The sequence below is a fragment of the Syngnathus floridae genome, chromosome 1, assembly GCF_059516105.1.
Source record: "Syngnathus floridae isolate MCC-2025c chromosome 1, RoL_Sflo_1.0, whole genome shotgun sequence".
In the NCBI taxonomy this organism is placed as follows: domain Eukaryota; kingdom Metazoa; phylum Chordata; class Actinopteri; order Syngnathiformes; family Syngnathidae; genus Syngnathus; species Syngnathus floridae.
Window position 1 is genome coordinate 10,546,281 of NC_142413.1, and position 23,201 is coordinate 10,569,481.

Genomic DNA, 23,201 nt, shown 5'->3' on the forward strand with positions numbered 1-23,201 from the left:
GGCCACAGACACATTTTGTGTTTGTACCATACTATATTTTTTTAATCATTTAACTAAAAGTTCAGCTGCACTCTGTTTATTTACGGGCTAGGTGTGTGGCTAACGCATGAGGCCATTGTACTTATAAGGAATAAGGAAACGTGTGATGATTACCACATAACCAGAAATAGAAGCCACGGCAGCACACGGAAGAGTCAAATTAATTTAATTGAAGTTGAACAAACTCATAGGCTGTATGGGTCTTATCTGGCATTGTCAAAGAGTGAGCAGCTTTACTTTATATTGGCTGCTGTGCTTAACAGTGGTTCCCATCGCTTGTCTGATAATTGAGAATAATCAAAATAATTAAACATTACCAACACAAAAATATAAGCAATTTTACATGACCGCTGAAAGGAAAATTGACAATTTGGAAGTCAACAAGCATCACGGAATAGCTTATGCTTGACTTGACTGTATGTTCTGCTGTATTTAAATTAATTATTATCATTATGTTTTACACATGTTGTATTTACGTGCGTCAAGGGTTGGTTCTCCTGCAGCAGTAATAACTTTTGACTCTGGTCGAGACCACCACCCTCCAGCACGAGGGCAAAATGCTCAATGTAGCGCAGTGACAGGCGGTCCTGCAGCGAAGAGATCACATCCTGGATGGAAAGCAATGGGAACCGATTAGATAAAAAAATAAATAAATATTGCAGCATAGAAGTATTGCAACAAATACTTTGATATATGGTTACACTGTATTTTTATTCGTACCAATTTGTCATAGTGATATCAGCGTGATGGGTCCTTCCTCATCCTATACTTCAGTGTCATATCTGTCATTTTGAGCAATGGAGACTTTCTGTATATATTCTCCATTCTGCACAGTGAGTACATACTAAATACTTGAGTGTTGCGGTCAAACTTTTGTTCTTGGTTTCAATGGGTGATGTTTAGTTTTATTAGATGAGAGATCTTGTAGCACTGACATGTTAATGTAGTTTGGCTCCTGCTCTTGTTCTAATCGTGAGCAATCGCTATCTCTTAAAAGCAAGGGCAAGCAGTTTTACTGTAGGAACTTGGAGGGTTTTCCGTAAATGAGGAAAAAGTCCACCAATCAAGTGGGCTACAAAATTGTGGCCTCGAATGCTGCAGGAAAGCTAAGTCCATGCGACAGTGCATTCTGGTGCACCATTGATTTAATCCGCAGTTTTCTTTATTGATCCGCGCCTTGCTATTATGCTGAAATTCCATTTAATCAGGCTGACGGAGACAGTTTTCATCTCTCTTTTAATGTAAAAGCAGTTTCAGGACCCCCCCCCCCCCCCCTTTCTCTCAGATCCATGAAATCTAATGGAGTCAATATAATGAGTCTGTTCAGAGATCTTGTCACATTTTTCAAAGAGAATGACAGAGCCTGACCGAACTCATTTATTGCTTCAGGTTATTAATCACATTGAGAGTTTTAGTTATGGGAAACGTGGACGACTCAAAACCAGAGGGGTTCCTGAGATCCTATCATGTGGTCAGCACGTGCAATAAATAAATTGTTTTGCTAAGGGTCGTTAGACTCGAGTCTAAATTATGTTACATACTGCAGCTTACTTACCCTCACAGTTGTTCGGCTATCAAAGGTAAAAGACTTAATCTGTCCATTCTCTAAAAACACCTTCAGCACATTGGGTATGAGTAGCAAGGAGTCGTCCTTCAGCATTGTCTGAAAGAGATGGAAGGAAACAATGGTATTGGCTTGCTCTTGATGTTAGTTGTGCTCGCTTGCAGTAAGAAATTCAGCAGGCGTTACGGTCAGTATGTCTTGCGTACATAAATACATTGCAGGATCAGATAGAAGACAGATTTGTGTGAGTGGAAGCACAGTGGGGGAGCCAGGCTTTGTGCTTTTACTCAAAGCATTTGTTTGAAGGAAAGTTTTGAATTACGCTGCAGTCCATTCTTCCTGCAAGGTGTTTAGAATCCTACTTCCCTCTCATCTTTTTTTTTTTTCATCTCACAGGAGGGTTTTTAAGGTATGATTTAGTCGTGATTATGAAGCCATAAAAGACCTACAGATGGTAAGGTTTCTTAATGCGCGTCAGACTCTAGAGTTGTTGTTGTTGTTTTTTTTTAAAGATAATCGCTTTACATCAAAACAAACCTTTTTAAATCTCATGTTTTGGTTTGTAAGAACAAAATCCAAACTTAATGCATGACAGTTTGTTGATTTTAATTCAACAATGCATCTGACATAGCAATCTGAGTCCTCAACAGTTGCCTGTTTTGCCTTAATGCAAGTCGTCACATTACCAGCTGTTGTTCTTGTTCCGAGCATCTTCAGTAGCCTACAGATTTCAATATAATTCAGATAGTGAGGAGAATGAAGAGTCCCGAAACGTGCCAAATAGTTTTCCAATCTTTTCATACAATCAGGCCAACATCCGAGACATGGGCCAAGGGGGGGAAAAATGCTAATCCAAATGAATGTTGTCTTAAAATAGACCTGCACTCTCATTCTAGTTAACGGTATATTGGAGTGTGATGAGAAACTACATTCTTTTGCCTCATCTGTCTCCTTCTTTGTCAACACTGAGCTTTTAACTTGTCAATATCAGCTTGTGTTCTCATCAGTGGAGGCAAAGATTAATCTCCAACTGTCTTGCCTTGTTGTTGCACCAATCACGGAAACGCCTTTCCACGTTGTTTAACTTTGGATCAACTCTGATCGATTCTCAAGAGAAGCAGACAATTAGTTTAAGTAAGAAAGAGATCCAGGAAACCTTTTTTTTTTTTTAATTGACAGTCGTGGTCTCAAGGTGTAATTAAAGAAACTGACATTTGCACGATGCTCTTATGATCAGGCTGAACAGCTATGATTAAAGTTCACGTCGCCTGCTCAACAAAGTATTACAAATCTGTTGGATCCCAGTGATAAGAAACTCAATCCTCTGTGCCCAATTTGAAAAGTCTACCAAAAACAAGGCATGCTGTAGATCGATTTACTTTTTTGAGAAACGTGGCAACATAAGAACTGCCATGATGTTTTCTGCACAGTTAGAAAAAAAATTCCTCAGTAAATTGAGAGTGTTGAGATACGCTGTCACTGACTCACAATTAATCGAGGACTATAATGAAGGGTCATGACAGCATATAATAGCAATCCACAAATCCCACCCCAGACATGTGGTGACATCAGCGCTTTGAAATGAGAGTAAAGCCAATAAGTTCTTGAACTGATTGCACGCCATCCATTTTGACGTTTGCATTGAAATCTAGTGAGCGATGGTATGGCCGGCGAGAAAATAATTGTCATCATTTTCCACGCACAATGGCACGAGTGTGACAATACTTGTCGCACAACATTCACACGATGAACGATGACCACAAGGCAAGTGAGCTGACTTTGAACTTATGGTTGCTCAACTGAGAATTTTAAACTGAAAAGCAATTTATTCGAGGCTAAACTTTTCACCCAAAAGCATTCTCTTTGTTACACAAACACACACGCACGCACAGACGCACACACACACACGCACGCACACATACATTATTTTGTGAAGAGTGGCTTGAGAGAGGATATTTGCGGATCAAACAAGAGAAATGAGCTTTGGGAGATTGAGGGAAAGGGCAACAATAAGTGTCAGAGAGATGCAAAAACTCACTGAGTCTGGATCACTGATGGACACTTGTTCTGAAAATCGCACTTTAGGCGGGTTAGTTCGCAGACGGGCCTTTTTGGCTGCACTTATGAAGGCAGATTTAGGTGACTGTGGGAAGGTAAAAAGAGAAAGTACAGTTGTCCGTAGCCATGGAAGAGATGAGAAAGTCATACGGCAAGGTCAATTCTTTTGTTTTTGTTATATTATTGATGGCGACCGACTCAGGGCGTACCCTTCAAACCAAAGGTGCTCCATTTGTTCAACACATCGAAATGTACATATCGAAGTAAAAGAAGAAATTCTTTTTCCAGACTATAAGGCGCACCGGACTATAAGGCGCACCTTCAATGAATGGCCCATTTTAAAACTTTGTCCTGATAAAAGGCGCACTGGACTATAAGGCGCACCATTAATGCATCATGTCAGATTTTTAATCCAAATCAAATCATTCGCCATTTTATCTTTTTTATTTCAAGTTCAGACGCAACAAATTACTTTATAATCACAAAATAATGATCCATAGTCTTTTTGATTCATGATTCATAGTCTTCAGCGGGCCACTTATGATTGATTTCATGACACAATGCTTCGGGCCAGTTTAAATTTAGGAATTTGGTCCATAGATAAGGCGCACCGGACTATAAGGTGCACTGTCGGCTTTTGAGAAAATTTTAGGTTTTTAGGTGCGCCTTATAGTCCGGAACATACGGTACATGCTTTGTGCATCACCACAACTTAAAATAAGATGAAACTTTCAACTTTGAACACCCATCTGCATTTTGACCTTGTCATTTCACCAGCTCAAAATGCGCAGTTTATTCAGCAAATTACATTCCCCCGTGATGGATAGATGCTTTTAACGAACGACCTGGAGCTTTGTAGACAGCGTTACTAGAAGAGAAATTACCAGTACTCTAATAATTAAGCACCAAATGTGTGGGCGGGCTTGTTAAGACACGCGTGAAAAGAAATGACGAGCACAAAGTACTTGTACGCACCTGATGAGGCTGCAGCACAGTGAGAACAATCGTGTCTTTGCAGCGTCTATGGGGAGACAAGAGAGTAGAGTGGGTTAGGTAACGCCACGTGCAGCACAGCGTTTGGAGAGCTTAGCCACTTTCTTTCTGCTATTTCCACCATTATGTGTTCATGTGGTCATGCATCCGTCACACCAGGAAACATTGAGTCTCTTTTGGGCCACCCTCTTTGTACCTGTGTTCCCTGTTACTTTTCATTTGGCCTCACTCACACTTGCTCCCCTGGCCTTAAACATTCCCACCCTCCCTCCCCCCGGGACAGTAAAGGATGCTACCTTACAAGGTCTATGACTCTCTCTCGGGGCGCGTCGCTCACCGTCTCCTCGTTAATGGCCAAGATCTGATCTCCGGGGAGAAGCTTACCAAAGGAAGGTCCGTCTGTGGATAGATGGCAGCACACAAGCAGCATATGAAGTTAAACACTTCAATTGATGTCGTCTTACATAACCAACCGTCGCTCCTTTTATTAGTCCTCCTCATACGCACTCACCAGCAGAGACGGAGCGTACAATGACAGGCCTCTGGCTGCCTGCAATGAAGCCGAAGCCTTGAGTCGGGTGCCGCTGGATGGTGACCTGTCTAGCTGTGGCAGGACTTAGGGTACAACTGTCCATACCATCTTGGCTCTCCTCTAACATTGCAGAGCTAAAAAATGCATAACACACACACCATTTTGGAGAAGGCTTGACAAATAGTATAAGAAGCTGTTGCAAGCATTGATCAAGTCGATTAGTTGATTGATACTAGGTCTTAAATAAAGCTCTACTGAAGTATCACTGAATACCTGTCACAGGCGTATATGTGTCCATCCTGGACCTCGGCCATCCCCTGAGAGGAGGGAGCAGCATGGGATGGGTTTGCACTGCAAAGGCCACACTCTTTTTCCAAATCATTCACCTGTGGATATATGGACATCAAAAATGAAATTGCACCTCTTTCTCTTTTTGCTAAACCTCCGACTTGTTACATGATGAAGCAATCTAGTATGAAGAATGAACAAGATGATTGTGAGCATGTATCACAAAATCATGTTCTGCAAGAAGTAAAAATGTACAGATTTCCCTTTGATACATAATTGAAGCATCAGACATGTGAGACCTGACTTGCTCTTATCAAGGACATAAGACGAGAGAATGCAAAAAAAAGTATTAAGCACAGAATCAACCAATAGTATCCCTGCCACTGTTGTGAACCACCAGTTCCCTTTTACAGATGCCTGCGTGGGAGGAAGTAAGAGCGAGATTACTGTTAGACTGTGCCGACTGTGTGTGTGGAATGGGATTTTCTATGGCAGGAAAATGTCACAAACAAAGTGATGGAAATGCGACGGAATTACATAAGCATTTTAGTATCTGACTTGGTTCGAGATGAAACCGCCTGTGACGTTAATGTTTTAAAATGGGGAGAAGAGAAAGACTATGTCAAGATTGCTCAGTTAGTCATTATGCATGGATGCAAGAGCAAACACTTTTGTGAGTGCCACAGGCAGACAACAAACTGTCACTAACTGGAGGCTGAGTCCTTTGGTCAATAGTTTATTGATTTAAATTCTTATCACTTGTAGTTTGTGCTAACAGTGGCTTACAAGGGACATGGCTCATCTATAATTTCGGTGGCGCATAACGGATATCTACCTTGTGTCTCATAAGAGACCATTTATCTCTGATAACTTTATTTTTAATCCCATGCACATGATGAGAAATCCATTAAACAATGTATTTAAAAAAAAGTCTAAGTAGATAATAAACTATTCGACATTCATCTGTCGGAATTTGAGGTGAACAGTAGTGACAAATGTTGCCAGCTGGTACTGTCGCAGAAAAATGATTTTTTTTTTCCGCCTTAAAGACTTGCCCTCATCTATTATCCACCGTCTATTATTACATCCTTAGGTAGGCTTTTTGGAAGTGCACGTCTACCTACATGTCTTTGCCCTTTTCTCTCCGTCCCGCTAATGAGTTTTAATCGCCATCTGCTCCCCTCTCCAGGTTGTGGAGGGACACCCATCTGGCAGGTCTTCGAGGAGGTGCCAAGGTTGCCCAGGCATCAGGTGTGTGTCATTTGTCACTGTGAATGTCAGTAGCATCTTGGACAAATCTCGGATGTATGAAACCTAAGCTAAATCCATCCGTCCACCTATTTTTTTACACTGCTAGTCCTCGTTAGGAGTAGGCCACTCTGAGAACTTGGTAATGCTCCGGGGAGCAAGCTCTCTGAGCGTGCAGGTTCTTCTCTCAGAACTGTTACCACTTTTTAAAGGTGTACCTCAGGGTTCTTTACTTGATCTACCTCATTTATAACCCATGTAACTCTCTTGAGACACAAATATTTATAGAAACCCATACTTCACTGTCTTTGCATGAGATAAGATTTCCTCACATTCAAAATGTTCTTTCCAGTCTAGATTTATCCCTGAATTTAAGCAAATCTGTATGTTTGTATGATCTTCAACAAGGTCCTTCCGCAATTAGAGCACTCCAGCAGTATCTGTGTTTGTAAATTTCCGACATTATGAAAGTACCCTGAAATTAGCATGTTATTTGAGAATTTATGTGATTCTGCCCTCCCTGAGTGCGTGCTTTAAACTATTTAACGACACCCCTCATGGAGTTAACCGTAGAATTAAACACATCGCAAAATTAATTACGCTAATTGTATATTTAAATACAAGACATGATTAGTTTTAATAATACCATCAAGGCTAATGCTAAAGTCAATGTAAAAGGCCATTGCCACGCTAACAAAAAATTTACATCTACTTCCTGAAGAGATATTCCTCTAAACAAACCAATGCAGAAATAAAGGAACATTGCTTTGTGCCTATAAACTGCTTACATGAATTAAAATTACTGACTTTTGAGAAAAAGTGAGATAGCAATGAAGGGTATCAGGGGACACTGAGGCAAACATCTACCCGGCAATTGCAGCGTCGTGCAAATGCCAAAAGGGAGGACACCGAGGAACTCTGTCAAGAAATGATCCCCAAGGGCATCAGCAGGTCTGCCCGTTGCTATGACTACAGCTCTCAGTCTAGCTCATTGAAGCTCGTGGGTGGATGAGAATAGCGATGTGATGGCTGCATCTTAGGGGGAGCTGGCCAGCTGCTTTGTGATCCTAAGTAGCAGATGTGGCCAGATTTCAGTGTCCCCTTGGGCTCACAAGTCAGGGCACTTGATTCACACTCTGCCCCCTAGCGTACCAGGCTGCAACTGCTTCCCATAGCCATTGGGTCAGGTAACAAAAAAACTTTTTATTTGATTTTGTAATGACCTTCACTAACTTCTTCCAGGGATGAGAGTTTTATCATCATTAGCTTTCACATTGCATATCCAAAATAATAACAGCAGTGTAGAATATTTGATCAGTGGTGACTGTGACAAGGTGACTCCACAGGCTGCATTAATCAGTCACTCAGTTTGTGAGTCCGTTAATCAATCTGTTTTACAAAACAACAATAAACACTATGGGATTGTATAGTGAAGGTATCGGCTAAAAATAGCATCCCCCATAGGCTGTCATCTTTCCATTTTCTCTGGCTTTTGCCCTCATCAGATGGCGGGTGAGCAGGAGCCTATCCCAGTTGACTTTGACGAGAGACGGGTGACACTTCAGACATTTAGACAAACAACCGTTGACGTTCTCATTCAATTTACAGTAGCTAATGTATATATTTCTTAGCTGAGCGAAAAGCCCCAGTATACAGAGAAAATGCATGGAAGTATGGGACAATGACCACTCATGTCCAAATTTTATTTAAAAAATTTCTGACCATACTCTAGAAAGTTTTAAAAGTGGCTTGCTCTCTTTAACAATGCAATGTTAATGGCTCAACAAACAGTTATTTTTTTCCATTTTGCCAAATACCAGCATTATAGTTAAATAATGAGCTCATCGTAGTTTATTCACATACTTTATTTGCTGCCTGTATAGTTAAAACCAAAGCAAAAATAATGGTGTTGCCTGAACCTGCATGGAAACAGGTAGTACACACAGATAAGTTGTACCTACAGGAATGGCACTTAGTGGAAAAACATTTAATTACTCTGCCTGTTGCTGGCATAGATACCGTAGATGAAAGATTTTCAGACCATTTCAGTGAAATTGGTTCATTTCCCACAGCACACCTAATGATCTCTCACGGTACAGTGGATGGGAATCACTGCACTAGACTATCATCCTGACTGCAGTGAAACTGCTAATTGGCTCAGTATTTGGTTACATTAACCCCTCAACCAAAGTTACATTTCTATTTGACTGCAGTGAGACCTTCCTAAATATAAATATCATAGGGCCAAACCATAAATGCACAGCGAGCAAACACAACAATGCTTTTTAGAGTCGCTGTTAAAGGACATCTTCCTGTTTTCACATAACTGCAGTTGAAGGTAAGGTTAGAATCAAAACGACATAAATGTCTGTGAAGGACTGAGGAAATGATGTCAAACGTTCATAGTGGAAGCTTTCTGTGGATAAAATGGCATCATTAAGTGGAGGGCAACCACCCATAGCTGCTGATGCTTGTATGAGGAGTGAAAAGGCTCGAAGCTGAGGGACATTTTTGCTATTATGAATACAAATTGCAGAAAGCTGCATTGGGCCTATTGTGAAGAAAATAAGAATTTGGCCATTGTTGACACTTGGAGGAAATACATTCTCGCTATCTGGCTGTTGTAAAAGGCGATCAGAACACTATTATAGTCCAATTTGGAGTCCAACTTAAATCTGGGGACACAAATGATGCTCAAAGTCAACCAAAAGTTGTATTTGAAACCATAAATATTCACAAGGTCGCGCAAGACAACTGCAAATCTTGTCAGACCTTAGCTCAGTAGCGTTTAAACTATTTAGCTTTTGTGACCTCCATGACTGCATTTAGGGCTCTGTCAGGCCATCTTCAAAGGATGAGTGCTTTTATACTTTTAATGCTGTGGTGGGTCATTTTTCTTTACCCTAGAATGACACTCGGCAATGTTATTTAAAACATCATGCGTACGGCTAAGAAGTCAGAAGAAAAATCATTTTTTCAAGATTTCACATTGTACAACAATAACTTGGGAAGCTAAGTTACAGAATCGATTGTGTCCAGCGGATCCACTACATCGGATGCTCCACTTTAGTTGACTAAAGCTTTGTTTGGATGAAGTTTATTAATTCTGTTTTGTGAATTTTCTGAGAGAAAATCAGTTATTGCCAGCCAATGGCTCCATACTGTTGCTTTCGGAGTCATTTACGCACTTGTCATATGAACAGAAAAGGCTCACTTGAATTGTAGTAATATGGAATTAATCACGTCAAATTCAGAAGGTGTAAGTCGTGTAATTACAAACTGTAAGCAATTAGAGGAACGAGATTTTATTTGATGTTCGAGAGGACACCGGTCAAGGTCTCCAGATTTAATTTCTTGATCTGGAATACATCCAGAGAGACAGTAACCTCAATTACGTTGCGAGACTGGGCTGTAATGGTGGGACGCACGAACAATTCACGGTGGAAAGGCGATACTGAGGAGAGTGTAATTTCCCCCAGGAGTGCTCTCAATGACATCACAAATGAAGCAAACTTTTCTTTAAATGTCACAAAACTGCAAAGAGTTCTGTAAATAGCCTTTTGGTTCCTTCCTTGTTTATTTATTTATTTATTTTGCATGTTAATTGCACTTTAACGATTTGGATCATCAACTTCAAGAACAAATGAAAAATTGATTGAATATATATCAGTCTGGAAGAAGTTACATTGTCAATTGCAAGACTTTGAGACTGTGAAGCACCAAACCTTGAGGCAGACGTGCTAATCATTAGTACATTGTGCTGCACAAATTGAACAAATATTAATAGTAATAGATAAATATAAATACTATGATACTAAATTTAGAGGTGCACTGTTTAATCAATTAATCGACAACTCTTCAATTAACAAATTAATCGCTAAGTAATTTTGATAAATCATTGTTTAAAGACAATGATCAACATTTTTGCGTATTTCCTGAAATGTTAGACCAAACCAGTAAATGAATGCTAATTAATTTAGGTTGTGTGCATTTTCTACACTATTTGAAATAATATCCTTTAAAAAAAGGTCTGGAATTTTTTTTCCTGGTTAATCGATTTATTGGCAGAGTAATCGATTGTCAAAAAAGTTCGTTAGTTGCAGCCCTAAATACAGTTTAGTTATTTTATTTAAATCACGAGTTGCCACTAACAAATAAAATATTGTGTCGCATCAGGCAAACATTTTTCTGAAACCCGTGTTGCATATCAATGTGTTCCATCCGTTCACAGAGAAGTCCTCTGTGGGCAATAAAAAAGGTTGCCAACATTTTGCATCATGGAGAAAATCCCCGAATCTGCAAAAATCCTTTTAACATGATGAAAGAGGATAGGCGATTATCTCCTCGGTAAAATGAGCCTTTGGACAAAGATGATGCCTTTCACACATCAGGCCTCTTGAACCCGACCCCAAAAGCGGATATGTCATTCTGGCAAACTAACTACTGGCTTCACCTTTCTGTTTGCTGTCAAGAAACTCTAAAGCACAGGTGTCAAACTCAAGGCCTTGGGGCTAGATTCGGCCCACCACATCATTTTATGTGGCCCGCACAATTAAAATCCCGAGTGTCAACTCAATGTTTCTTGTTAAAATACCAAAACTTCTGATTCCTTCCTTTTAATAACAGTGAGATATTGCAACATTTGTTGTTATAATCCCAATTTCAAAATAAATTGGAAAATTTGGTTGTGTGTATGTAATAATATCTACACACTTACATTTCTATTTAAGTCATTAATGGCCCCAAGAGGGAATCCATAACTCCGACATGGCCCGCAACAAAAAATGAGTTTGACACCTGTGCGCTAAAGGTTGGCTACTTGCGGAATCAACAATGTGAAGAATACATTAAAATAGGAATATTTTTGCTAGTGCCAGTCATGTGCTTCTGTGAGGCTCCTTGTTTATCTGCTGGATAAACTGACGCCATGTCTGCCTTACTTGACACAAATGGCCTCCTCTGGTTCTTTTTCTCTGTAATTATTTCTCCACCCCATCGTTTTCTCTCTTCCTTGGGCAATCTGATTGCTTCCCTCAAAACAAAATTTGCTGCCTTGAAGGTATGTTTTTAGAGGCTTAATTAACATGTCTCGTGACTTGTCAAACAATCAACACTTTCCCATTTTCCGATCACCGCGTTGCTGTTGAGTATAAACATGTTGCCATACCAGATTGCATTACGTGACATGCAAATGGTGACTAATTTTCTTGTTTACAAAGACACTCTGATTCTGTTTTTGACTTTTAACAAGAAACTGTCATGTAAACATTGTTTTGTGATAATCAAAATCCACAGAATGGTGAGTACTTAGCAAGTTGACACATTACTAAGGGAGGAATAAAAGCTTCATAATATAATAATAATAATGAATATTTTATTTATAAGGCGTCTTTCAGGACCCTCAAGGTCGCTGCTCATAGGCATAAAAACAATTCAAGAAAGGACACAGTTTAAAAAAGCCAAGAGCTTTGCAACGTGATAGTGTTTTCTACTTATCATTGCTGCAATCTCAGACAGTATTCTGAGACATGTAAACAGGATAATTAAAGTAATACATATTCTTTGTTGACTCACAAAATTTGAAATGTTTTGTTTTAAACAAGGTTTTCGACTTGTTTTTGTAAACATGGCCATTATAATTTCTCAAATGGAGCAACTAGAACATTTTGCACAATGAAGTGATTTAATAATTGGAATATCCGTCTGTCTTTATTTTAATGGTGCACCACAATTTTACACAGAGGTAGAAAAAAAACAACGGAAGACGCATTGTTACTAAAACAAGCAAAAGACTATTTTGTGCTGGAATAAGATCAGTAAAACGTTATAAAAGCAACAACAAAAAACACATTCTAATATGTGTACTTCCTTGTTTGAGTTTTCTTTTCTGTTTTAAATTTTTATTTCGTGCATCTATTTGATCTTTTTGTGTTGCATCAGAAGAAACTCAAAAGAAGGACATGAAAAAAGGTAATAGGTTTTGGAGTGCACATGAATTCTGCAGAAATAGAGTTTACAACTGCAAGGAAAACACCTGCACTGGCCCACTTATTCTTTTTTGCACCGATTCCATTCGGTGTCCAATGCAAACGAAGAAAACAATGTCCCTGTAATTGACCTGACGGCGACATTTTGTTAAAGCATCTCATGACCTTAGCTGAGCTTCTTGCAAAAACTCTTTAGCCTTTCTCTAAGTCTTGTTTTGTTAGTAAATAAACAAAGATGAATGAATAGGGGTGATAATGGGCACACTGTCATGCCACATCCTTAGTGAAAAACAAGAAAGTAAACAGAAACATATGTCTTCAGACTATATTAATTACTTTTATTGCACCTTGTAGCACAACAATAGCCAAAAACATTTGTCGATACAATATTATGTATGTTGGACTTTATACAAGTACGGGCCACAAAACATCCAGACTGGACAACAAATTTTACAGCACTCTCACTCAAACTCACGTGACTTTTTTTAAACGTCCCGTTTCCCATCTCAGAGCCAATTAATTCAAATTCAGGTTATGGTTGTTTTGTTTTGTTTTTCAGTCACTCTATGGAAGTTGTTGCACAGCTCAAATATGTACAACAAAAAAAAAAAAAGCCCAAAAGAACTTTCCCACCTCAGCATCACCACCTTAATCTGGTAGCATAGCACAAAACCTGCACCGGTTCAGTATCACCACTGGCGAAACATATCTATCTTATGAGGTGCAAGTGATATGATAATATTTCCAGTTTGACCTACAAGGAAGACGATGATGACACCATCTGCTCCTCGACTAATGATGAAAGGCCGGTCTACCTGACCAAAATGTCAATAGGTCGCACTTGACTTATCTGTCAATGCCCCAGGTCTTTTCTTCCCTGTATTATTGATGTGATCATCACGCTGCATGATCTTCTATTCTTGTCCTTCTCTAGCTGCTTAACCTCTCTAAAATAGCCGTGTTATTGTGGTAAGAGTGAAGTTTTTGAGTGCCCACTACCTACTTGGCCTCGACTCTGCAAATAATTATTTCAGCAATCTTGACTTTAACAGGACTGTTGATTGTGCTGAAGATTTGCACTTATGTAAAAAGGTCTAAATGTAAAAATGATGCGGGAATTAAAATTTATCAGGGAACAAATAAATGGCAGACGTTGTTTTAATTGCCGTCCAATTTTACCTTCAAACAAAAGCCTGATTTTTTGTTGCTGCTCTCTGCTGTTTTATTATTGACTTTAAAGACATGCTAAACAGAATGTGCCCTCAAACAAATGCTGTAATCACTTTTTTTTAAATCATCTGCCCGATATTAGTTCATTCACATGTAAATTAGTCACATTTTACAACATTCTGTCATATTTATCACCAGATCAAAATGGGAAGGGATTTCATTATCATTAAGACTTTATTATCTTTATCAGTCACAAAGCAATCTGCACAGTCCGCATATTTGCTCAATCAAAAAACGCACACATAGCAAAAATTTCATTAGCATGACACTGTCGTCAGCAAGCGTAATCTCACTCCCAGTCTCTGCCATGTGCTGGCATTTTATGAACCACTTTTGATTTAGTAAGATTTGTGTCGAGTCGAGACCAAGTCAGCACTGAGGTTCACTTTTCTACCAATATTGCTGCGAGCAAAAATAATAGATCCTGGGATCAATTTGTGTTGGCTCCAAAAAAACGTAAGGGTATCAAAATGGATCAATGGACAGATGGCATTTCTTCCTTAGAGACAATCCTGAATGCAGTTGTGTTCTTGGGGTCCAATAGCATAAGGCATGGCACCCGAGCTGCACCATAAACATTCACATAGAGGTCTTCATAGCTCTGCACAGAAAAACAACTCCAGTCCGAGAGTGTCGTCTAGAGGGATCAACATAAACAATTTAGGACAAACAGATGCCCAGCTCTGACATTCTCATTCTCTGAATAGGATCTTGGTTGCTGAGGTCTCTTGGCTGTCAAAATGCAGCTCATCCATTTAATATAGAGTTCAAATCCATATAGAGCTGTTTTTATTTAAAAAAAAAAAAAAAAACATTTATAGAGACTGCAGGCTGTCCTGAATCACTGCACCATGGCTTTCTCGGACATAAATAATATGTGGTGAAGAATGGTGCTGGCATTTATTACTTCGAAGCATACGATTTACTATACTGAACAATAATATGAAGAAGCAAATGTTAGGATATTTTCACATTCCCTGTCATCAGGACAATGTAGTATATCCTCCACATGTTGTAGCTGAAAGAAGAAACTCAGTCTTGTTTTGGTTACCTGCCCCATCCTCCAAACGTATAAATCAAAAACCAAACCACCTCCAATTCAAAGTGTCTCGATGCAGAAAGGTGCAAATATTGCCAAGAGGTCTTGAACATCTGTGCTCACCAGACGACGTACCATCCTGTCTAAAAGCCAGAAGAGAGCCAGAGTGTCCATGACAGTAACAGAGTGGCTCTGTCTCTCTGCTGTCACCCTCCAGTGAAGCAGCTTCTCTCCTGACAGTCTAACGGCAGACAGTGAAACTCATTCTCCACGCAACACTGCCCTCCAAAACACCCCCGGCGCCTACTTTCGGCAGAAATCCGCACCCCCCCCCCCAACTCCATGGCATCACTCCAATGACACCCCGGAAAGTGGTCGTCCACTTCCTCGTCTTCCCATGAATTGGAATATCATGGAAAACCTAATCTATTTAAATAGTTAACTTCAAAAAGTGAAACTAATAGATTCTCTACACAAAGGGCTCTATTTTCATAACTGGTTCAAGTCTGACATGGGGCGTATTGTAAATCTGCACAGAAGCGAGTCAGGCTGGGTGCTGGTAATTTCACGGACAAGCAGAAACCGTCACATTTACAAAAGGGTCGTTTGCGCTGTTATGGGCGTGAACACAGCCGCCTATTTGCCGCCAATCAAAGAAAGCAGTCTCTCTTATAGCCTTTGGCACACTCATAACTTGAACTAGTAGGATACCAAGTGTTTGTGGGCATTTTGGGGCTACTGGGAGGGTCCTGTTGGACCTTGTAGTGTTTCCAGTGCAGCACAGTAGCTTAGTGATTGTAAAGTTAAATTGCATACGGTATAGTAGTCTTTCTGTTTCTGTAGTCTTAGCTGTGCAAGCATACTAGTTTATAGTCAAGGTCGATAACAAGGATATTGAATTCACGCCAAATGGCTTTCCATTCATTTACATGGTATTAGTGTATATTATCAGTGCTGTCATGTTTGTGGAATGTGTTTGAGATGCATGTTTGCTGACTTGATTCACAATTACTGTAAATATTGGTAATGACGACAATGCGTGAACACACCAGAAAAAAAAAATCCCCTATTTCGACCTCTTTTAACACTGAAGGACATTTGTCTACTTGTTTTTCTACTCATTTATCTCCCTTGTCCTTTATTCCTCAACATGAATGCACTTTCTGGTTGCTTGGCTTGCATTTATCGACAGGTCCTTGTGATTACGCTCCATCTAAAAGCGATTCATCACAGGGTAGTTGTGTCAGCTCCGATTGTTTAGTTCAGGCTACTTCAACCTTTTACGCACTAATGACAATATTTTTGATACAATGACATAGAAACTGATACAAACAGTTGATTAAAACCACAATTTGCTATTATGCTGAATGTAGTTGTTTTAACTCGTAAGCACGTCGCACTTGTTTCGCTTCAGTGAGCCGGTCCCATTTGAGAGTAATCGGAGACAATGACACCATAAGTGTGTAACAGACAACCCTGTAATTTCGGTTTGTTTTGGTCACAGTCATTGCAGAAAACCTTTCTTCACAAAGATTATTTGGAATAGAAAAACTATTGAGTACTTTTTGAGCAGCTTTTTGGTCTCAATTTTGAGCCTCTTATTGCATGTTTTGTAGACCGGGCTTGATGCTTGAGACTGAGGACTGCTGATATTGTATTTGAAATGCTGCCTGGTTTATTTTCCCTTCTGTCTGCGTGGCGAAATACCAAATGTCTGATGGACAGCTACCGGTTTAGTGCCCAGTGGTTTGAAACTGCTTGTTTAGTACACTTGTGCATGATCTTTTGTATTCTGAAGGGGGCTGCCAGACTAAAATCGTGACCGCAACGAGAGGTAGATTTGTTGAAATACATGGTGTCGCTAAAGCAGTATTTTTCGCCCTTTTCACTTTTTAGTTTCCTCTTCTACCAGCAACTTATCTGCTCCTTGGTATGCTTTAGCGGCTGTGTGGAGAATATCAAGTGGCTTCTTCATTCACATGTGTAATCATCTGGCTTTCCCAGATGTCAGGCTGCTGCTGCTGCATGTTTTCTTCAACCCAAGTGTTGTATAAGTCGTGTTTCCCATTCTTTATTGAGCCAAGGCACCAATTCTTCTGGAGAAAAATCTCACCAGACAAAAACATCACAAAAGTATGAACACTGAAATATTGACCATCCTGTTTCAATTTACTCACAAATTGATCAAGTCAGTGTAAAATCTGGGCCAGTTTATTTGCACACAAAGTTAGACGCCATGTCTTATTTTGTTGTATGATTGGCAGCAGGCTCATTGTCCTGTCTGTCATCTAATTCTGCTCGTCACTGTACATCACTTGTCAAAGAAAACAAATTGTCTCAACCCACCCTCCTGGCGCTCTCTTCAAAACGAGAGAGTTGCAAGTGGAGGAGCTTGACCAAAACAGTGAAAAAATTAAAACACCAATATTGGCCGAAACAAAAAAAGAGGGCGACTTTCACCCATCTAGTTTTATAGTGACACTTTATTGAGAGCATTAAAAACATGCACAAATGTGACTAGATCATAATAACGGTTACCAGAGGGTATAGAGAAATAACTACTTTGATAGGTTGAATTTATTAAGCAATGCATACCATGTACAGGTGTATGAGTGTAAAAAAATACTTATAAATATCCATAAAAAAGTATACACGCCTATTTATGTTTTTTGAGTGGTAAATTTAGTGTACTCGAGATAAATGAGTAAACAAGGATACTTATCATTTATATATATTTTTTGTAGCCAGCACCTCATTTATCTGCTTGTACAACGCAATAAAGCGGGACATTATATTTCCTTAATAAATAGTATTCTCGTGTTTTTGGTGTGATATTTGTAGGAGGTGTGTGTGTGTGTGACTCTCCGTAATATATTGTTTGCTGAATTCTCCGTCAGTGTAGGAAATGAATATATGCTTGGCTGCTCGCTGGCTGCCAGTTTTAATGCATTCAGTGCTCTCTGGGTGAAGGAGAGGGCCAAGCAAAATGCATCCCGCTGCTCTGTGCACATTTAAAAGAGCTTGCCCGTTGCATTGAAGCAGGTATGATTTTCGGCTTTGTGTTTGTTCTTGTATGTAATGTGAAATTTGCTTACGAGCACTGACCAAGTGCTTGGTATCTTGCAATTTCTTCAATTGTTTGAACGCATCAACGTCGTTGATGGTATTGATTGAGTTGGGATTTTTGACTTGGTCAATGTACTTGGCTATGATAATTTGTACAACTGGGCATTCCTATATATTTTTTCTATGTTCAAATCTGACCCCTGCTTGTAAAGGAGTAAAACAGCACATCAGAGAGTTATTCACCAATGCTTCTTCACACAGTACATCTGTTGTATTGTGTGCACCTGTGGAGAGACGCTTATTCCCTTTGCAATTGGTGGTCCACTGAGCGATGGCTCTGTTACCAGTTGTGATGAATCAGAGTGCAATGGTGCGCTTTTTTTCCCCGTTAAATGGAATGCAATCAATAACGTTAGCAGATTTTCAGCAACCAGAGCGTGATAACCCCGGTATGAAGGCCTTGGAAAATACATGATAGCCAATGCAAATGCCGAGAGAATCAGAAGGTTTTTCTGAGATGTGATACTAAACACTTTGCACAAACGTTTGAAGTGATCAATGAGTGTCTCAAAGTGCACAAAAGTGGTCTGCCACTAGGGAATATTTGCAATAGTCAAGACAGGAATGGGCTTTTTTTTTTCTTTCAAAGAAATTTTACATCGCTGGGAAAGAGTCCTGAAGGCAGATGTTTTTCCCCACTGGCATGTAGCAGAAAAGCTTATGTTGAAACTCTAGTGTGCGCCTTGTGCAATATATTTGAAGGGAATAAAGGGAGCCACATTGGCCATGTTTTAAGTTAGCTATGACTACTCCCACAGGAGCGCAGACCTCCCTCTGCGTTTGACTCCAAAATGACCAAAACCGTGTCTAACCCACCTCAGTGCAAAGATATGCCCCGTGCCAGATTTGCAACGATTATGAAAATAATGCGCTTAGTGTTTAACCACTCTCATTTTTCCATCAATAATTAATTATTTTATAATTATTTTATAATTGATTTTTTTTAACACTCTATAGTCAAGTATGTTTAAAATAATGGCGACACAGTGAGGGTTTACACATCTCTGACACAGAAACAAAAACAGAGGTAAAATATTTCAAAATTTAGACGAATCAAAAGTTGACCAAGATCCTGGAATTGTGTTTGACCAATGAGCTTCCAGTTCTTGGATAGTGGTGAGACCCGAATTTGTACATACATCAAAACGCTAGAGTCTATCACTACCTACTGTTCGTCACTGCAAAATATTTGTGAACCCCCAGTAATTTCAAATATGACAAGCTCTCCCACTGTGATTTTCCCTCTTGCACTTAAACTCAGTTATGTGTTAACACTGAGTTCAAAAACAAAATCTCTGATATGATCACCCGTATATACAATAGTCATCAAATGTGTGCTGTCCGAGCACTAATCCATTCATGTTTTCTGTTCAACTCATAAATTAGATGTAGATGAATAGAAATAAAATATGGATAAAAATAAAATGTAGATAACATAAACCTGAAAGTATTGTTGTTAAGGTAATGTTAAATACAATAATATTAGCCCTGGATAATATTAAACTCTTCAAGAACATTACGTATAGTACTATTATGGAACATATTGTAAATAATAAAACTGCACTACCCTTGGTTAGTTCTTCATGAGACAGTACAAAATATCTTTCTTTCTGCTGTGCTTATAAGATACAAAGACACAGCCAACCAACAAAAGGTCCCGAAAGGCAGATTATGAGCTAATAAACCACTTGGGGTGATAAAATTAAGGTGTAAAGGAACAGCCAACAGACTTACAGAGTCCCAATGAAAAAAGGACATTATCAGAGCTGATGGGGATATTGCGGTGCAGCTAAACGACATAAAACTGAACCGACAGAACATAACCTGTCAGCAAAAAAAAATACTGCAGCTTCTTGTTAAACTGCTAAAAAAACTGCTTCATCTTCTGGTTCGTCTCACACTTGTTGATTGGAAATCATCAAGTCATAATTACTTGTTCAAACGACTGAGTATCATGGCTCCCAGTCGACTGAAGACCTCCGCCAAGACCGAGCAATCCAAATTTGGATCAGCACCAAAATGTACATAGTACAGTAACACTTTAAGATGCCAGAAATGTTGTTAGCATTCCTGCATCATTCACAAAAAAATATGTTTACGATAAAAAGTCCGAATTTGCCCCATAAAACTGTTGAAAACTCAAACTCAGCACATTAAGTTGAAGTATAGCTGCACTAAAATTCTAATATTTATTGCATTTCTCTCTTGGCGCATGCAGCACCCTTCTAGAATTTGTCGTTGAAAATTGTTAAAACTGCATTGAAAAAATGAGCACACAAATACAATGGCTTATAAATGTTATGCACTCAAAAATTGTTTCTTTGTTTTTCCATCTGCTTTTTCCATCTAGAACTCATTCACACACATCAAGACATGCAATTCAACATTAAATGTAAAGAATTAAATTCATTTTATATGTTACTTGCCATGGTTGGGCATCAAGAAGTGGCCAAGGAAGAACCTCCTCCATTTGGTACACTTGAATTAAGCATTATGCAGATTATGTTGTATTTTCCCTTATTTTTTAAAATTATGTTAATTTTGCAAGCTCAGGCAGTTTTGTTATTTTCTGTTTCCTTCCCATTTTCAATGAATAATACATAAAGTCATACAGTCCGTACTATTTCAGCGGGAGAGTTTTATTTTTGTTTGTTTTGTTACTGATGTAAACAATTCTTCAACCTGCAGGGCCTTCTCTTGATGTAATTATTTCTTTCACCCTTCAAAAAACATTCTTTTTTTTGGCCAAAACCCTCACATCAATACACTCTCCACTTCAATTTCTCATTTTTTGTGTTTTGTTTTTGACAGTAAGAGGAAGTCCAGATGCAGTTTGTACTATGTCTGGCCAAAAACTGTGCGAACAAAAGGATCGTTGGAGCTCAGTTCATTAGAGTCTAGTATGTAACATGCATGCATAGAAAAAAAAAAGCTCATCACGGAATGTTCCTTGTTTGGACCAGCCAAAATGTCAGAAAGAAAATAGTATGCACACATGCATCTACGCATGCACGCACACACACAGACACACACTATATTCAGATCAACACAGGGAGGCCAGAGACAGAAACAACAAAGAAACAATTTCTGCGTGCATAACAATTATAAACCGTGCAGAAGAAGCAGGTTTTCCAATGTTCCCACTTGAAGAAAGTTCTCGCATTTTCACAGTGGATGGCCAGACAGCGTGACCTTCACTTTCAAAGGCTGATTAAGATGGCAGCAGAGTGCTGCGTTACAGCTCCCAAACGTTTTGCTTGACCAGCTCCATCCAGAACCAAGAGGAGAGACCGGAACGATAGTTAGGCGCCCAGAGGTGACATTTACAATTCAAAAATGACGGCTGCGTGTACTTAATTAAGAAATAGCATGGGGACGTCAGCTCCTCTACCCGTCACCACTTTCAAGGAAAGCTTATTTCATGCTCCAAAAAGCATTTGTGTCTCAAAGGCAGACGCACACGCGCAGGCAGGCAAATATGCGTGTTTGACTCCGCTACAAAACAAAAAAGTGTCAGACAAAGATTTACAGCATAATTCATCCCAGATAAAAAGTCTTCGAGCCGAAGCAGAAGAGAGCAAAAACATACGCTCATATGAACATAAGCTGAGTAGCCGAGCTGCACGCCGTGTAGCTTTTCCTGCGTGGCGTTATGCAAGTAAGGCGGAGAAGGACTACCATTACACGCTATTCATACGCAGCATAACCACATAATAAAATATCCACCTCCCATTTTTCCAAAATAAAAACACCAGCGGAGTAAATTAATAAATTTACATACTTTTCAGGACAGGTGTCGTCATGGCAACAAGTGGAGAGCGATACACTGTTTTGTGTGTACACTGCAGCATCTGTGGCCCTGAGCGCTCAAGGATGAGCACGGATTAAGAGTATAAGGTTGCAGTGTACGAGCGGACAACATCTACAAGTAGCTCGACAAAACACTCTTAGTTTGCGCTTTGTCTTTAAGCAAGGTTAACGCCGGCATCTGTCACTGTGATTTAGGATTGCTACAGAGCTTTGTTTATTGTGCTCAAAAAATGGGTCCCTGGAAACATTGCGTACGTGACTGCTTTTGGTGATAAAAAATATGCGGTACTTGTCGGGTGGAAGTGAATCAAAGGGATGATGGAGCAAGTGTTTTTCAGAGTTACATTAAAATGGAAACTGGGGGCCTTTTGCATAACAGGTGGATGCAAAATGAGCAGACAAAAAGATATGATTAAAATGTGGTTTTGTCATTATGGCATATTTGTTCAAATGCTCATGGCGCTGACTCCAGATGTCTTATCATTTCACAGATCGTATTTAGTATCTCTTACTACGTTCAAGACGTAACAAAGGAGTTGTTGTGCGGAAGTAGAGTATTATCAGACTTTTTCAAGCTAATGTACGAGCTTTCACAGAAGCGTTGTCACCTGCTGAGAAGCCACTCAGTCATTTTTTTCCCCCCAAATCAAACCAAATTATAACTCTGCCTTGAAGCACTTTATACTGAGATTCTTTTTCTGGGAGCAAAATGGATGTCAAGATGAAATTCTTGGAATATCTAATTACTTTATTAGCGACCCTTCTCTGTGATTAATTGCAGTGCTATGTCACCCAATGTGATGATGGCGCCACTCATCAGGAGACAATGCGACTGCAGACGAGGAACATTTTGATGAGACTGGAAATGATTACACCAACCTATACGCACTTACTTGTAAGACTCATCACATCCTGAATTCAGATTGAGGACCATGGATTGATTCCAATTCAGAATGAAGAGGCTTATTTTCAGAGATTGATTGCCGTGTCAGAGCCATTTGAAATACAAATAATTCTAAAATGACACATATTTACATTTATGGCAATAAAATGCAAGCTAGATTGCTTGCTCAAAAAGTTGAGCCTACTAAAGTTACACGATAACAGAAGCTGGACTGTTTTACTATCTATAGAGGGCAGTCTTCGTCTGAATCTTTGTGTGAGCATGGAGAAGAAAGGCAACCTCAGTGTGCCTGAGCCTGTCAGCTCAAGGGAGGTGAGATAAGAAAAGCCACCGTGTACGATGACGGCTGCAAGCTAATCGCCATCGCTATCATCATATTGCAA

General features: G+C 39.5%; 2 protein-coding genes across 8 annotated transcripts in view; one reads left to right on the forward strand and one right to left on the reverse strand.

Moving 5' to 3' along the window:
• The window catches only part of LOC148404021 (uncharacterized), a 107,452-nt gene that overhangs the window by 11,409 nt on the left and 72,842 nt on the right, over positions 1 to 23,201 (forward strand). For 6 of the 7 annotated variants that reach the window (XM_088379328.1, XM_088379321.1, XM_088379351.1 and 3 more), the window contains exon 3: positions 6,664 to 6,725. The gene's annotated coding sequence lies outside the window, so the exon portion shown is untranslated. Of the gene's footprint in view, positions 1 to 3,224; positions 3,368 to 6,663; positions 6,726 to 23,201 lie in introns of those variants that run through there. The other variant, XM_088379359.1, reaches the window with a different exon arrangement.
• Positions 1 to 23,201, reverse strand: part of frmpd3 (FERM and PDZ domain containing 3) — a 36,433-nt gene that overhangs the window by 10,787 nt on the left and 2,445 nt on the right. The window contains exons 2-8 of the mRNA XM_088379307.1: positions 5,460 to 5,572; positions 5,166 to 5,320; positions 4,951 to 5,053; positions 4,637 to 4,682; positions 3,642 to 3,746; positions 1,595 to 1,702; positions 516 to 647 (exon numbers count right to left, since the gene is read on the reverse strand). Coding sequence (XP_088235433.1) covers positions 516 to 647; positions 1,595 to 1,702; positions 3,642 to 3,746; positions 4,637 to 4,682; positions 4,951 to 5,053; positions 5,166 to 5,320; positions 5,460 to 5,572 — 762 coding nt within the window. The remainder of the gene's footprint in view (positions 1 to 515; positions 648 to 1,594; positions 1,703 to 3,641; positions 3,747 to 4,636; positions 4,683 to 4,950; positions 5,054 to 5,165; positions 5,321 to 5,459; positions 5,573 to 23,201) is intronic.